General features: G+C 45.3%; 1 protein-coding gene across 1 annotated transcript; it reads right to left on the bottom strand.

Moving 5' to 3' along the window:
* Positions 1 to 1,292: 1,292 nt before the first annotated feature.
* Positions 1,293 to 16,758, bottom strand: LOC139412030 (endoplasmic reticulum aminopeptidase 2). The gene is made up of 21 exons (XM_071158814.1): positions 16,606 to 16,758; positions 15,213 to 15,421; positions 14,647 to 15,012; positions 14,370 to 14,539; positions 14,040 to 14,178; positions 13,812 to 13,946; positions 13,600 to 13,720; positions 9,603 to 9,757; positions 8,757 to 8,870; positions 8,494 to 8,625; positions 8,190 to 8,321; positions 7,746 to 7,814; positions 7,447 to 7,622; positions 7,272 to 7,351; positions 6,122 to 6,305; positions 3,816 to 3,972; positions 2,419 to 2,603; positions 2,091 to 2,252; positions 1,878 to 2,018; positions 1,578 to 1,659; positions 1,293 to 1,454 (listed from the first exon to the last, which is right to left on the bottom strand). The coding sequence occupies exons 3-21, from the start codon at positions 14,992 to 14,994 to the stop codon at positions 1,308 to 1,310; spliced, it is 2,829 nt and encodes a 942-aa protein (XP_071014915.1). The 5' UTR covers positions 14,995 to 15,012; positions 15,213 to 15,421; positions 16,606 to 16,758; the 3' UTR covers positions 1,293 to 1,307.
* Positions 16,759 to 17,305: the final 547 nt, after the last annotated feature.

Raw genomic sequence — 17,305 nt, 5'->3', positions numbered from 1 at the left:
ATCCCCCATCCCTCTGTCTCTCTCCCTATCCCCCATCCCTCTGTCTCGCTCTCTCTCTCCCTATCCCCCTCCCTCTCTCTCTCTCCCTATCCCCCATCCCTCTGTCTCTCTCTCTCTCCCTATCCCCCATCCCTCTGTCTCGCTCTCTCTCTCCCTATCCCCATCCCTCTGTCTCTCTCTCTCTCCCTATCCCCCATCCCTCTGTCTCTCTCTCTCTCCCTATCCCCCATCCCTCTGTCTCTCTCTCTCTCTCCCTATCCCCCATCCCCCTGTCTCTCTCTCTCTCCCTATCCCCCATCCCTCTGTCTCGCTCTCTCTCTCCCTATCCCCCTCCCTCTCTCTCTCTCCCTATCCCCCATCCCTCTGTCTCTCTCTCTCTCCCTCTGTCTCTCTCTCTCTCCCTATCCCCCTCCCTCTGTCTCTCTCTCTCTCCCTATCCCCCTCCCTCTGTCTCTCTCTCTCCCTATCCCTCTGTCTCTCTCTCTCCCTATCCCCCTCCCTCTGTCTCTCTCTCTCTCCCTATCCCCCATCCCTCTGTCTCTCTCTCTCCCTATCCCCCTCCCTCTGTCTCTCTCTCTCCCTATCCCCCATCCTTCTGTCTCGCTCTCTCTCCCTATCCCCCATCCCTCTGTCTCTCTCTCTCTCTCCCTATCCCCCATCCCTCTGTCTCTCTCTCTCTCTCCCTATCCCCCATCCCTCTGTCTCTCTCTCTCCCTATACCCCATCCCTCTGTCTCTCTCTCTCTCCCTATCACCCATCCTTCTGTCTCTCTCTCTCTCCCTATCCCCCATCCTTCTGTCTCGCTCTCTCTCCCTATCCCCCATCCCTCTGTCTCGCTCTCTCTCTCCCTATCCCCCTCCCTCTGTCTCTCTCTCTCCCTCTCTCCCTATCCCTCTGTCTCTCTCTCTCTCCCTATCCCCCCTACCTCTGTCTCTCTCTCTCTCCCTATCCCCCCTCCCTCTGTCTCTCTCTCTCTCTCCCTATCCCCCCTCCCTCTGTCTCTCTCTCTCTCCCTATCCCCCATCCCTCTCTCTCTCCCTATCCCCCTCCCTCCCTCTGTCTCTCTCTCTCTCTCCCTATCCCCCCTCCCTCTCTCTCTCTCTCTCTCTCTCCCAAAGAGCACTTTTCCCTATCTCTCTCTCCCTATCCCCCTCCCTGTCTCTCTCTCTCTCTCTCTCTGTCTCTCCCAAAGAGCACTTTTCCCTGTCTCTCTCTCCCAATCCCCCCTCCCTCTCTCTCTCTCCCTATCCCCCCTCCCTCTGTCTCTCTCTCCCTATCCCCCCCTCCCTCTGCCTCTCTCTTTCTCTTCAGTCTATCTGTTGGTCCAGCCAGCTCCTCAGAGTTCCCAGGTTCCTTTGCAGCCAGAGGATGTTCTTCTGGATGTTATCCATGGCAACCTCAGTCACTCTCAGCTGAGATGCCTGCTCATGGATCGACTCAAAGAATACACGCACCTGGGGAACACACACACCTGGTAAGCATGGCCGTGGGTTATGGGACACACCCTCTCCCTCGCTCAAACAGAACTTTGCTTATGACAACAAATGATATTGCCATGGAAAGATCAGTAATCTCACCTCAGTGAGTTCCTCTGTGGAGGAGAACTGGGCTGTGGTACCAATGATGATGTTTCTAATAGAGAACGATCCCAACTGGAACCTGCAGGGTAGAAACAAGAGCAAAACACCACAGGTTGGCAAAAGCCCCCAGGCTATGGGATTGCTGGCCTACTACTACCTACTTTGTCATCAGTATTAGTCTCTCAGTTAATCTTTCTCCCTTTCCCTCTCTCATTCTCCACCTATTTCTCCTCAGTGTTAGTCTCCTTCTCTACCTCTCTTCCCCCTCCCTCTATCCCCTCCCTCTCGACCACCTACTTGTCCACCAGGGTGCTCCAGTATTTCTGGACGTAGCTCCAGGCCAGATGATGTCCCCTTGGGTTCCTGGCTACCATGGCGATGAGGGAGTCCAGGTCCTGGGTACGGATCACCTCTCTCTCTAGACCCAGCTCCAACAACCTGGGGTAGAAACACGCACACTGAATGTAATGTCAAATATTGAATTGACCGAGTATAGAAGACTGTACACACCTGGTTAGTTTGTTAGTGTCTCGGCTGCTGGCCAGGGCAGAGAGGATCTTGTGTTTGTGTGTCTCTGAGAGGGAGTGGGTGTATGTCTGGAGGAGAGACGCCCAGCCCGTGTCCTCCTGGGCCCCTACTGAATACACTGTCTCTGCCACGTCTGCAGGCAGGCTGGTGGATGGAGAGGCACAGACAGGACATGGTTTACTTCTGCAGTCAGGCAAAGTGTGCACCTTTGATTGGTCCTGGATTTCAGGAGGTATGTTACTGTCAAAGGGATGTAACCACACTCTCAAATAGCTGACAGACAGACAGATAGGCAGGCAGAGAGACATACTTAAGTGTGCTGTTGGAGTCCAGCCAGTGTGTGAAGCTGCGCTGGGCCTGCTTCAAACAGGGGAGGTCTCCTAGATGGCAGGCCAGGGAAAGGAGCTCCGACCTCAGTCGCCTCTCAGACACAGAGCCCTTGTCGCTCCACGTCTGACGGTCAATCACATCACGGAAATACCACAGGATGTACGTCTGCGGAAAACACACACAGAGAGGACATCAGACCCGACACAGAGCGTACATCAGACCACACACAGAGAGGACATCAGACCACACACAGAGAGGACATCAGACCCGACACAGAGAGGACATCAGACCACACACAGAGAGGACATCAGACCACACACAGAGAGGACATCAGACCACACACAGAGAGGACATCCGACCCGACACAGAGAGGACATCAGACCACACACAGAGAGGACATCAGACCACACACAGAGAGGACATCAGACCACACACAGAGAGGACATCAGACCACACACAGAGAGGACATCAGACCACACACAGAGAGGACATCAGACCACAGACACAGAGGACATCAGACCACACACACAGAGGACATCAGACCCGACACAGAGAGGACATCAGACCCGACACAGAGAGGACATCAGACCCGACACAGAGAGGACATCAGACCCGACACAGAGAGGACATCAGACGACACACAGAGAGGACTTCAGACCACACACAGAGAGGACATCAGATCACACACAGAGAGGACATCAGACCACACACAGAGAGGACATCAGACCACACACAGAGAGGATATCAGATCACACACACAGAGGACATCAGACCACACACACAGAGGACATCTGACCCGACACAGAGAGGACATCCGACCACACACATAGAGGACATCAGACCACACACACAGAGAGGACATCAGACCACACACACAGAGAACATCTGACCCGACACAGAGAGGACATCAGACCACACACATAGAGGACATCAGACCACACACGGAGAGGACATCAGACCACACACGGAGAGGACATCAGACCACACACATAGAGGACATCAGACCACACACATAGAGGACATCAGACCACACACACAGAGGACATCCGACCCGACACAGAGAGGACATCCGACCCGACACAGAGAGGACATCCGACCCGACACACTGAGGACATCAGACCACACACATAGAGGACATCAGACCACACACGGAGAGGACATCAGACCACACACATAGAGGACATCAGACCACACACATAGAGGACATCAGACCACACACATAGAGGATATCAGACCACACACACAGAGGACATCAGACCACACACATAGAGGATATCAGACCACACACGCACTCAAACTCCGCAACTGAACCAGAATGTTTTTAGAATTGTTTTATGTGTTTGTGTGTGTGTGTGTGTGTGTGTGTATGTGTCCTACCCTGAGGTTTTGTGTGACATCAGGTATGTCTCTCCTCTCCACTATCCTGTAGAAAGCTTCCAGGTAGCCCAACCCCTCGAGTAAGGGAACGGTGTGACTTTCTGATCGCAGGTAGCCAATAAGGTCCAAGGCTTTGTCGAGTGACAACCGACCTGCCCTATCGAAGTAGTATAGAGAGATGACGTCAGAAATAAAAGTCTGTTTGTGTTGTCTATTCACATATATACAGTGGGGCAAAAAAGTATTTAGTCAGCCACCAATTGTGTAAGTTCTCCCACTTAAAAAGATAAGAGAGGCCTGTAATTTTCATCAAAGGTACACTTCAACTATGACAGACAAAATGAGAAAAAAAATCCAGAAAATCCCATTGTAGGATTTTTAATGAATTTATTTGCAAATGATGGTGGAAAATAAGTATTTGGTCAACAACAAAAGTTTCTCTCAATACTTTGTTATATACCCTTTGTTGGCAATGACAGAGGTCAAACGTTTTCTGTAAGTCTTCACAAGATTTTCACACACTGTTGCTGGTATTTTGGCCCATTCCTCCATGCAGATCTCCTCTAGAGCAGTGATGTTTTGGGGCTGTTGCTGGGCAACACAGACTTTCAACTCCCTCCAAAGGTATCTATGGGGTTGAGATCTGGAGACTGGCTAGGCCACTCCAGGATCTTGAAATGCTTCTTACAAAGCCACTCCTTCATTGCCCGGGCGGTGTGTTTGGGATCATTGTCATGCTGAAAGACCCAGCCACGTTTCATCTTCAATTTCCTTGCTGATGGAAGGAGGTTTTCACTCAAAATCTCACGATACATGGCCCCATTCATTCTTTCCTTTACACGGATCAGTCATCCTGGTCCCTTTGCAGAAAAACAGCCCCAAAGCATGATGTTTCCACCCCCATGCTTCACAGTAGGTATGGTGTTCTTTGGATGCAACTCAGTATTCTTTGTCCTCCAAACACGACGAGTTGAGTTTTTACCAAAAAGTTCTATTTTGGTTTGATCTGACCATATGACATTCTCCCAATCTTCTTCTGGATCATCCAAATGCTCTCTAGCAAACTTCAGACGGGCCTGGACATGTACTGGCTTAAGCAGGGGGACACGTCTGGCACTGCAGGATTTGAGTCCCTGGCGGCGTAGTGTGTTACTGATGGTAGGCTTTGTTACTTTGGTCCCAGCTCTCTGCAGGTCATTCACTAGGTCCTCCCCGTGTGGTTCTGGGATTTTTGCTCACCGTTCTTGTGATCATTTTGACCCCACGGGGTGAGATCTTGCGTGGAGCCCCAGATCGGGGTAGATTATCAGTGGTCTTGTATGTCTTCCATTTCCTAATAATTGCTCCCACAGTTGATTTCTTCAAACCAAGCTGCTTACCTATTGCAGATTCAGTCTTCCCAGCCTGGTGCAGGTCTACAATTTTGTTTCTGGTGTCCTTTGACAGCTCTTTGGTCTTGGCCATAATGGAGTTTGGAGTGTGACTGTTTGAGGTTGTGGACAGGTGTCTTTTATACTGATAACAAGTTCAAACAGGTGCCATTAATACAGGTAACGAGTGGAGGACAGAGGAGCCTCTTAAAGAAGAAGTTACAGGTCTGTGAGAGCCAGAAATCTTGCTTGTTTGTAGGTGACCAAATACTTATTTTCCACCATAATTTGCAAATATATTCTTTAAAAATCCTACAATGTGATTTTCTGGATTTTTTTTCTCATTTTGTCTGTCATAGTTGAAGTGCACCTATGATGAAAATTACAGGCCTCTCTCATCTTTTTAAGTGGGAGAACTTGCACAATTGGTGCTAACTAAATACTTTTTTGCCCCACTGTATTTATATTTTTACCCCCTTTTTCTCCCCAATTTCGTGGTATCCAATTGTTACTGTCTTGTCTCATCGCTACAACTCCCGTATGAGCTCGGGAGAGACGAAGGTCGAAAGCCATGTGTCCTCCGAAACACAACCCAACCAAGCCGCACTGCTTCTTTAACACAGCGTGCATCCAACCCGGAAGCCAGCCGCACCAATGTGTCGGAGGAAACACCGAGCATCTGGCGACCCGTTTAGCGTGCACTGCGCCCGGACCGCCACAGGAGTCGCTGGTGCGCGATGAGACAAGGATATCCCTACCTCCCTAACTCGGACGACGCTAGGCCAATTGTGCGTCGCCCCAAGGACCTCCCGGTCGTGGCTGGCTGCGACAGAGCCTGGGTGCGAACCCAGAGTCTCTGGTGGCACAGCCCTAGACCACTGCACCACCCGGGAGGCCGTCTATTCATATATTAACACACACAGGTAGGTTTCTTACGTGGTGAGTTGGAAGGCGTTGTGTATGAGGTGTGTTCTGTCCATGAAGGTGAGAGCTGTGTGGTTGTCCTTCAGTAGTTGTATCAAGTCGTCCCAGCCTGAACCATCATAGTGGACCAGGTAATAACCAGCCATGTCCACATTCACCTTCACCCAGCCCACCTCCTCCCCCACATCCACACTGTCTGAGAAGAGGAGAGACTAGGCAATCAATGAATTAGTGAAACCTCACGAGCGAGACCACAACTATATTCCCTGTGAGTGTGGTCATTAGGTGTCTTACCTGTGAGTGTGGTCATTAGGTGTCTTACCTGTGAGTGTGGTCATTAGGTGTCTTACCTGTGAGTGTGGTCATTAGGTGTCTTACCTGTGAGTGTGGTCATTAGGTGTCTTACCTGTGAGTGTGGTCATTAGGTGTCTTACCTGTGAGTGTGGTCATTAGGTGTCTTACCTGTGAGTGTGGTCATTAGGTGTCTTACCTGTGAGTGTGGTCATTAGGTGTCTTACCTGCGAGTGTGGTCATTAGGTGTCTTACCTGTGAGTGTGGTCATTAGGTGTCTTACCTGTGAGTGTGGTCATTAGGTGTCTTACCTGTGAGTGTGGTCATTAGGTGTCTTACCTGCGAGTGTGGTCATTAGGTGTCTTACCTGTGAGTGTGGTCATTAGGTGTCTTACCTGTGAGTGTGGTCATTAGGTGTCTTACCTGTGAGTGTGGTCATTAGGTGTCTTACCTGTGAGTGTGGTCATTAGGTGTCTTACCTGTGAGTGTGGTCATTAGGTGTCTTACCTGTGAGTGTGGTCATTAGGTGTCTTACCTGTGAGTGTGGTTATTAGGTGTCTTACCTGTGAGTGTGGTCATTAGGTGTCTTACCTGTGAGTGTGGTCATTAGGTGTCTTACCTGTGAGTGTGGTCATTAGGTGTCTTACCTGTGAGTGTGGTCATTAGGTATCTTACCTGTGAGTGTGGTTATTAGGTGTCTTACCTGTGAGTGTGGTCATTAGGTGTCTTACCTGTGAGTGTGGTCATTAGGTGTCTTACCTGTGAGTGTGGTTATTAGGTGTCTTACCTGTGAGTGTGGTCATTAGGTGTCTTACCTGTGAGTGTGGTCATTAGGTGTCTTACCTGTGAGTGTGGTCATTAGGTGTCTTACCTGTGAGTGTGGTCATTAGGTGTCTGTGGATACTTGTTGAGGTGTCAGTCCTGTATGTCAGAGGGATGTGCCACAGGAACCTAACACAGAGAGATCAGCGAGGGGAGAGATGAGGCGCAGGAATATGACCTCACTGCACATGACAATCACAGAGAATGTGTGTGTGTGTGTTTACCCTTGCTGCAGGCTGGGCCATGCTGGATCAGAAGGATGTGCGGTCCTCAGGAACCTCTCCTGTTTCAGCAGGAGATGAGACCCCTGCCTAGTAACCGTTACCAAGGGCACACCTGTCTGCAGCGTCCAGGTGTTCATCATGGATGTCAGGTCCAGGTGCTCCCCAGCGTACAGGTACTGACACACACACACACACACACACACACACACACATAAACATCAAACTCTTAAATCAATTGTGAGACTTGACTGTTGATATTGTAATGTAATGTACTGCTGTGTAAAGAGAGGTGTGTTTACTGCGTTCTTAGCTGCCTGCCTGCTGCTGTAACAGTGTTCTCCAGAGCTGAACTCCTCCTCTGAACACGTCTGAGAACAACAACACAGCATCTTACATTTACACACTAAATCATCCTACACAGAGGGTTTAATTAAGCAATAAGGCACAGGGGGGGTGGTTTATCACCAACATACCACGGCCAAGGGCTGTTCTTATGCACGACGCAACGCGGAGTGTCTGGATACAGCCTTTAGCCATGGTATATTGGCCATATACCACAAACCCCCGAGGAGCCTTATTGCTATTATAAACTGATTATCAACGTAATTAGAGCAGTAAAAATAAATGTTTTGTCAAACCTGTGGTATACGGTCTGATATACCACGGCTGTCAGCCAATCAGCATTCAGGGCTGGAACTATCCAGTTTATAATAAAATATATATAATTTGAACGATCTACGCACATTGGCCAGGCTGTCCCACAGGTCCTGGTTGTGAGCGTTGCTGTAGCTGTACCTGCGAAGGTAGCGCACGATTCCACTCTGGAACACTTGGTCAGTCAGGTAGTGTCTGAGCATGTGCAGGACACATGCACCCTGGTGGATAAACACATAAACAGTACAGTACATTAACACTGTGGCCCTGATCCAATACTTTAGACACTCATCCTTACTCCCTCCCTTGAAGCAAAGACAGGGTTGATAAAAGCAATGTGATGGAAAAAAGATGAGCGTGTTTGCGTGCATGCATGTGTGCGTTTTTGTCTACCTTGTTGTAGGATACTGTGTCGAACATCTCTTCAATCTGTGTGGGGCTCTCAGCCGCACTGGAGATGGGACGGGAGGAGTTAAGAGAGTCTCGACCAATCGCAGCAAAGCAGGTGTCCACCAGATAATCCTCCTGAGAGATAAAAAGGGCACCTTTTCAACAGGAATTTCCCTCAGGGACATGTGAAACATACATACTAATCAATAATACTACTGTGAAGTTTGAGTAGGGATGTGTACAACATATGAGTAACAGGATCTTACCACTCTGAGTTTGGGGTATGTGGCGTTGACTGAGATGTACTCCATGTATCTGGCGAAGCCCTCGTTCAGCCAGATGTCATTCCACCACTGCATGGTCACCAGGTTGCCAAACCACTGATAGACAGACAAACGGGCAGGCAGGAAAGGACAGACAATGAGAGATGTCAGAGGAAGAGGAGGACAGACAATGAGAGATGTCAGAGGAAGAGGAGGACAGACAATGAGAGATGTCAGAGGAAGAGGAGGACAGACAATGAGAGATGTCAGAAGAGGAGGATAGACAATGAGAGATGTCAGAGGAAGAGGAGGACGAGGAAGAGGAGGACAGACAATGAGAGATGTCAGAGGAAGAGGAGGACAGACAATGAGAGATGTCAGAGGAAGAGGAGGATAGACAATGAGAGATGTCAGAGGAAGAGGAGGATAGACAATGAGAGATGTCAGAGGAAGAGGAGGATAGACAATGAGAGATGTCAGAAGAGGAGGATAGACAATGAGAGATGTCAGAAGAGGAGGACAGACAATGAGAGATGTCAGAGGAAGAGGAGGACAGACAATGAGAGATGTCAGAGGAAGAGGAGGACAGACAATGAGAGATGTCAGAAGAGGAGGATAGACAATGAGAGATGTCAGAGGAAGAGGACAGACATCTGTTCCAGTCATTTCATTCAGGTCCATTCACTGTGAGGAGAGCCATTTGTCTCCCAGTGAGGATACACTTCCCGAAGAATGCAGAGGTTTATGACATGAAAGTCTAATCCCTCTTCACACTACCAAGGTTCACTTCCTGCCATGACCTGCTACTTCCTGTTCAACACCCTGAACAACTTTCTGTCCGGCTCTCACCTGGTGGGCGAGCTCGTGGGCGATCACCATGGTAACCCAGACCCTATCGGAGCCTGAGGAGGTGGCGGGGTCGTAGAGCAGGCTGGTCTCTCTGAAGGTGATCAGACCCCAGTTCTCCATTGCTCCGGCCTGAAAGTCTGGGATAGCAACCAGGTCTGGAGGGGGGGGGGGGGGGGGGGGGGAGGTAGCAACTTCAATGATTACCTTTGTTTCAACAACTGCTATTGAACCCTGGTCATCAGCACCGTTGAGTTACCTTGTTTAGGTAGTGGGTATTTGATGTTGAAGTATTTAGTTACCTTGTTTAGGTAGTGGGTATTTGATGTTGAAGTATTTAGTTACCTTGTTTAGGTAGTGGGTATTTGATGTTGAAGTATTTAATTACCTTGTTTAGGTAGTGGGTATTTGATGTTGAAGTATTTAATTACCTTGTTTAGGTAGTGGGTATTTGATGTTGAAGTATTTAATTACCTTGTTTAGGTAGTGGGTATTTGATGTTGAAGTATTTAATTACCTTGTTTAGGTAGTGGGTATTTGATGTTGAAGTATTTAGTTACCTTGTTTAGGTCGTGGGTATTTGATGTTGAAGTATTTAATTACCTTGTTTAGGTAGTGGGTATTTGATGTTGAAGTATTTAGTTACCTTGTTTAGGTCGTGGGTATTTGATGTTGAAGTATTTAGTTACCTTGTTTAGGTAGTGGGTATTTGATGTTGAAGTATTTAATTACCTTGTTTAGGTAGTGGGTATTTGATGTTGAAGTATTTAGTTACCTTGTTTAGGTAGTGGGTATTTGATGTTGAAGTATTTAGTTACCTTGTTTAGGTAGTGGGTATTTGATGTTGAAGTATTTAGTTACCTTGTTTAGGTCGTGGGTATTTGATGTTGAAGTATTTAATTACCTTGTTTAGGTAGTGGGTATTTGATGTTGAAGTATTTAATTACCTTGTTTAGGTAGTGGGTATTTGATGTTGAAGTATTTAATTACCTTGTTTAGGTAGTGGGTATTTGATGTTGAAGTATTTAGTTACCTTGTTTAGGTAGTGGGTATTTGATGTTGAAGTATTTAATTACCTTGTTTAGGTAGTGGGTATTTGATGTTGAAGTATTTAATTACCTTGTTTAGGTAGTGGGTATTTGATGTTGAAGTATTTAATTACCTTGTTTAGGTAGTGGGTATTTGATGTTGAAGTATTTAGTTACCTTGTTTAGGTAGTGGGTATTTGATGTTGAAGTATTTAGTTACCTTGTTTAGGTAGTGGGTATTTGATGTTGAAGTATTTAGTTACCTTGTTTAGGTAGTGGGTATTTGATGTTGAAGTATTTAGTTACCTTGTTTAGGTAGTGGGTATTTGATGTTGAAGTATTTAATTACCTTGTTTAGGTAGTGGGTATTTGATGTTGAAGTATTTAGTTACCTTGTTTAGGTAGTGGGTATTTGATGTTGAAGTATTTAGTTACCTTGTTTAGGTCGTGGGTATTTGATGTTGAAGTATTTAGTTACCTTGTTTAGGTAGTGGGTATTTGATGTTGAAGTATTTAGTTACCTTGTTTAGGTAGTGGGTATTTGATGTTGAAGTATTTAGTTACCTTGTTTAGGTAGTGGGTATTTGATGTTGAAGTATTTAGTTAACTTGTTTAGGTAGTGGGTATTTGATGTTGAAGTATTTAGTTACCTTGTTTAGGTAGTGGGTATTTGATGTTGAAGTATTTAGTTACCTTGTTTAGGTAGTGGGTATTTGATGTTGAAGTATTTAGTTACCTTGTTTAGGTAGTGGGTATTTGATGTTGAAGTATTTAGTTACCTTGTTTAGGTAGTGGGTATTTGATGTTGAAGTATTTAGTTACCTTGTTTAGGTAGTGGGTATTTGATGTTGAAGTATTTAATTACCTTGTTTAGGTAGTGGGTATTTGATGTTGAAGTATTTAATTACCTTGTTTAGGTAGTGGGTATTTGATGTTGAAGTATTTAGTTACCTTGTTTAGGTAGTGGGTATTTGATGTTGAAGTATTTAGTTACCTTGTTTAGGTCGTGGGTATTTGATGTTGAAGTATTTAGTTACCTTGTTTAGGTAGTGGGTATTTGATGTTGAAGTATTTAGTTACCTTGTTTAGGTAGTGGGTATTTGATGTTGAAGTATTTAATTACCTTGTTTAGGTAGTGGGTATTTGATGTTGAAGTATTTAATTACCTTGTTTAGGTAGTGGGTATTTGATGTTGAAGTATTTAGTTACCTTGTTTAGGTAGTGGGTATTTGATGTTGAAGTATTTAATTACCTTGTTTAGGTAGTGGGTATTTGATGTTGAAGTATTTAATTACCTTGTTTAGGTAGTGGGTATTTGATGTTGAAGTATTTAGTTACCTTGTTTAGGTAGTGGGTATTTGATGTTGAAGTATTTAGTTACCTTGTTTAGGTCGTGGGTATTTGATGTTGAAGTATTTAGTTACCTTGTTTAGGTAGTGGGTATTTGATGTTGAAGTATTTAGTTACCTTGTTTAGGTAGTGGGTATTTGATGTTGAAGTATTTAGTTACCTTGTTTAGGTAGTGGGTATTTGATGTTGAAGTATTTAGTTACCTTGTTTAGGTAGTGGGTATTTGATGTTGAAGTATTTAGTTACCTTGTTTAGGTAGTGGGTATTTGATGTTGAAGTATTTAGTTACTTTGTTTAGGTAGTGGGTATTTGATGTTGAAGTATTTAGTTACCTTGTTTAGGTAGTGGGTATTTGATGTTGAAGTATTTAATTACCTTGTTTAGGTAGTGGGTATTTGATGTTGAAGTATTTAATTACCTTGTTTAGGTAGTGGGTATTTGATGTTGAAGTATTTAATTACCTTGTTTAGGTAGTGGGTATTTGATGTTGAAGTATTTAGTTACCTTGTTTAGGTAGTGGGTATTTGATGTTGAAGTATTTAGTTACCTTGTTTAGGTAGTGGGTATTTGATGTTGAAGTATTTAGTTACCTTGTTTAGGTAGTGGGTATTTGATGTTGAAGTATTTAGTTACCTTGTTTAGGTAGTGGGTATTTGATGTTGAAGTATTTAATTACCTTGTTTAGGTAGTGGGTATTTGATGTTGAAGTATTTAATTACCTTGTTTAGGTAGTGGGTATTTGATGTTGAAGTATTTAGTTACCTTGTTTAGGTAGTGGGTATTTGATGTTGAAGTATTTAATTACCTTGTTTAGGTAGTGGGTATTTGATGTTGAAGTATTTAATTACCTTGTTTAGGTAGTGGGTATTTGATGTTGAAGTATTTAGTTACCTTGTTTAGGTAGTGGGTATTTGATGTTGAAGTATTTAGTTACCTTGTTTAGGTCGTGGGTATTTGATGTTGAAGTATTTAGTTACCTTGTTTAGGTCGTGGGTATTTGATGTTGAAGTATTTAGTTACCTTGTTTAGGTAGTGGGTATTTGATGTTGAAGTATTTAGTTACCTTGTTTAGGTAGTGGGTATTTGATGTTGAAGTATTTAGTTACCTTGTTTAGGTAGTGGGTATTTGATGTTGAAGTATTTAGTTACCTTGTTTAGGTAGTGGGTATTTGATGTTGAAGTATTTAGTTACCTTGTTTAGGTAGTGGGTATTTGATGTTGAAGTATTTAATTACCTTGTTTAGGTAGTGGGTATTTGATGTTGAAGTATTTAGTTACCTTGTTTAGGTAGTGGGTATTTGATGTTGAAGTATTTAGTTACCTTGTTTAGGTAGTGGGTATTTGATGTTGAAGTATTTAGTTACCTTGTTTAGGTAGTGGGTATTTGATGTTGAAGTATTTAGTTACCTTGTTTAGGTAGTGGGTATTTGATGTTGAAGTATTTAGTTACCTTGTTTAGGTAGTGGGTATTTGATGTTGAAGTATTTAGTTACCTTGTTTAGGTAGTGGGTATTTGATGTTGAAGTATTTAGTTACCTTGTTTAGGTAGTGGGTATTTGATGTTGAAGTATTTAGTTACCTTGTTTAGGTAGTGGGTATTTGATGTTGAAGTATTTAGTTACCTTGTTTAGGTAGTGGGTATTTGATGTTGAAGTATTTCTCATAGAACTCCAGTAGTTTGACTGCAGCCTTCAGAGCATAATGGGTGTGCTGCCATTTCTCAGGAGCAGCATAGACAGATACCTGAAACATATGACAGTGATGTTCTGAAATCACACATATCGCCTGTACACACACACGTACACACATTCACACACACCCTTGTCCCACCTACCTTGACCCCTGAGGCCGTTGTTGCGCTGACAGATCTGAAGTCACACACGATGAAGGCCACCAGGTAGGAGCTCATCCTCACACTCACAGCAAAACGGTCCTCCATTAGGCCATCATCCAGGACCACTGTCTGCTCCTAAAGGGGAACACACACACACACAGACATTGTAATGCACACTCACATACTATGATCCACCTGCCACCATGTTGCTTTTGTGTGTTAACTCACTACAGGCATGTTGGACAGGGCGGTGTGTGCCCGGCTCCTCCTGATACTGATAGAGTAATTAGCCTTGAAGCTCGGCTCATCAAAACAAGGAAACGCCATCCGAGCACTGGTGGGCTCAAAATGAGTGGAGGCCAGGTTCCTGGAGAGATAGATAGAGGGTGGGCAGAGAGAGAGAGTGGAGAGCAGAGAGAAAGAGAGAGAGAGACATTACAAGTTGTTTATCATGTGATGTCTCACAAAAAAAACATTTGGTTAGGGAGTGATGCACAACACAGCCTTTCTCCCTCCCATGGAGAGAGAGAGGGAGGTACACTCACACACGCTCCGTACCGTGTCTCTCCGCTGCTGGTTCTGTAGGTGCTCCTGTAGAAGCCATAGAAGCCTTCTCCTAGCTCCGCCCCAAACTCCAGAAATAGGAAGTAGTTCTGCCCACCGCTGAGCACTCTGGGAGAGAAGATGGCAGTCTGCTCATGGGTAGGATTGTGGAGCACAGGGAGCACCTGAAGACACACATGCAGTAGTAATTAGACGGACATGTCAGAGAAGACAAAAGTGGGACATCGTTACAAACTGAGCATGACGGTTTAGTTCTGAGGGAGTAGCCTACCTTGTCTGACAGGTGAGCCAGGTTCTGGTCCAACATGGTTGCTGTAGTGATACGGAGCCCCTTGCTGTGCAGCACCACCCAGTTGGTATTGTTCTGAACCTGGAGCTCTATCCGGACAGTACCGCTGTAGCTGAGCATGGTGAGGTTAGGGTGGAGCAGGAGGTGGTAGTGGAGCGGAACAATGTACCCCGGAAGACGGAGGTGGCTCCAAGGGAATGAGAGGCTTCCTGTACCTAAGGGAGGCTGCTCCTCAGTGGGGTTAGGGGGCTCAGAGGCCTGGGTCGGGCTAGCGGAGGTCTGGGTCACACCAGCCAGAGACAGGAGGGCCAGAACCAAGAACCTGACCATTATGGTGGAAATGTTGTTTTTTTATTTTATTTTACCTTTATTTAACCAGGCAAGTCAGTTAAGAACAAATTCTTATTTTCAATGACGGCCTGGGAACAGTGGGTTAACTGCCTGTTCAGGGGCAGAACGACAGATTTGTACCTTGTCAGCTCGGGGGTTTGAACTCGCAACCTTCCGGTTACTAGTCCAACGCTCTAACCACTAGGCTACCCTGCCGTGGAGGACTACTGTAAGGATAAGGATCACTCTTGAGAGCATCAAACAGTCTGCAGGCACTCAGTTGGTTTTCAGAATGTAGAGAAACATCAGGGAGGATAGCTGTTGATAATTACACTTCAGGAGGAACGTAGTCTCTCTTTGGTTAGACGGAAATGTATAACCTTACAGCAACAGGCTAGGAGAAATGTCCAGAAGTTATTTCTTGAACCTGAAGGAAGACAGAAGAAGGAGCTATGTTATTTTTTATTTTTCTTACAGTGAATCTATTTAATCTAGGATCTCACACAGTAATGAAGTGGTAATGTGTTGAATTAATTAGGTCTGATTTTATATAGCCAAGAAGCTGAACCATTTCAATTCTGGTCCGGTCGAGAAAGGCTGCTATCTATTCTATGCAATGATACACACGCTTGCAGCCAGGCAGCAAGCCCAGTGTGTTACATGTCAAAAAACAACATGGTGAGTGGAAGAGATAGCTGGTTGTAAGTTACCCTAGCTGTCCAGGCAGGCTACAATAGAGAAGGGCTGGTTGTAAGTTACCCTAGCTGTCCAGGCAGGCTACAATAGAGAAGGACTGGTTGTTAGTTACCCTAGCTGTCCAGGCAGGCTACAATAGAGAAGGACTGGTTGTAAGTTACCCTAGCTGTCCAGGCAGGCTACAATAGAGAAGGACTGGTTGTTAGTTACCCTAGCTGTCCAGGCAGGCTACAATAGAGAAGGACTGGTTGTAAGTTACCCTAGCTGTCCAGGCAGGCTACAATAGAGAAGGACTGGTTGTTAGTTACCCTAGCTGTCCAGGCAGGCTACAATAGAGAAGGACTGGTTGTTAGCTACCCTAGCTGTCCAGGCAGGCTACAATAGAGAAGGACTGGTTGTTAGTTACCCTAGCTGTCCAGGCAGGCTACAATAGAGAAGGACTGGTTGTTAGTTAACCTAGCTGTCCAGGCTACAATAGAGAAGGACTGGTTGTTAGTTACCCTAGCTGTCCAGGCTATAATAGAGAAGGACTGGTTGTTAGTTACCCTAGCTGTCCAGGCTACAATAGAGAAGGACTGGTTGTTAGTTACCCTAGCTGTCCAGGCTACAATAGAGAAGGACTGGTTGTTAGTTACCCTAGCTGTCCAGGCTACAATAGAGAAGGACTGGTTGTTAGTTACCCTAGCTGTCCAGGCTACAATAGAGAAGGACAGGACTGTAATTGTAATCTGATACTGGGATAGACAGACACAAATGCACATTCACCCCCTAAACAGATGAATACCTTTGTTTTGATGTTAACAAGTCCAGCACTATCACCATAGAACAGAAATCATGTTGCCCTAGCACCCCAGATGTTCCCTGAGTTGGATGGAGGTGTAGACGGAGGTTCATTCCATGTTTTTATTCATTTACCTCATTTGAGCTGCATCATCCTTCCCTCGCTCTCTGTCTCTGCTGACAGCTTTCATTTTCTCTTTCCTGCTCCCGCCCCCTTTCCTATCCCCACAAATACAGCAGCTGTGTGTGTGTGACCTTCCCTGTTTGTAAACTTTTCCTTTCTTTACCAGCCCAGCCCTCATATAGGATGGTTTAGCTTGTCCATGCATTACTGACTGCAGTGATATTATTAGAGTGTTTCTCCATATTTTCCAGGCTGATGTTAGGACTGTATATATATAGCTGTGTCTGTATTTAACCTGTCAGCTGGTGAGGCGGGTGAAACCAGGTGGTTAATCCACACTACCCCCACAACAACACCACCCATTTCATACTGGAGACCAACATACTATATCCAACACACTGTCTCTCCTGTATACACACACTGCAAGAACACATACTTTCCATGTGTCTCGTCCATAGTGCACATCTAGCATGCTGACAGTACCAGGAGGTTCCTGAAGTGATGCTCTTGGTAGGAATTTGTGCGTGTGTGTGTGTGTGTGTGTGTGTGTGTGTGTGTGTGTGTGTGTCAGGGTACGGCTCAATTCAGAATTGAATTGTGAATGCCTCATAAACTCCAATTAAATTCTAGAATTTGAATTGAAGTAGTAAACAGGATACAGAATTGCAATTCACATTTTTATTAAAGAAATTAAATTAAATTAAATTCCCT

Source organism: Oncorhynchus clarkii, chromosome 6 (genome assembly GCF_045791955.1).
Source record: "Oncorhynchus clarkii lewisi isolate Uvic-CL-2024 chromosome 6, UVic_Ocla_1.0, whole genome shotgun sequence".
Classification (NCBI taxonomy): domain Eukaryota; kingdom Metazoa; phylum Chordata; class Actinopteri; order Salmoniformes; family Salmonidae; genus Oncorhynchus; species Oncorhynchus clarkii.
This window is presented reverse-complemented; position numbering and strand designations above follow the sequence as displayed.

Coding starts and splice junctions, on each gene's coding strand:
- LOC139412030 (XM_071158814.1), bottom strand. CDS start 14,994: ATGGTCAGGTTCTTGGTTCTGGCCCTCCTGTCTCTGGCTGGTGTGACC. Junction 8,322..8,493: donor ACACAGTATCCTACAACAAG/GTAGACAAAAAC, acceptor TTTATCCACCAG/GGTGCATGTGTCCTGCACAT. Junction 2,604..3,815: donor ATGTCACACAAAACCTCAGG/GTAGGACACATA, acceptor TGTTTTCCGCAG/ACGTACATCCTGTGGTATTT.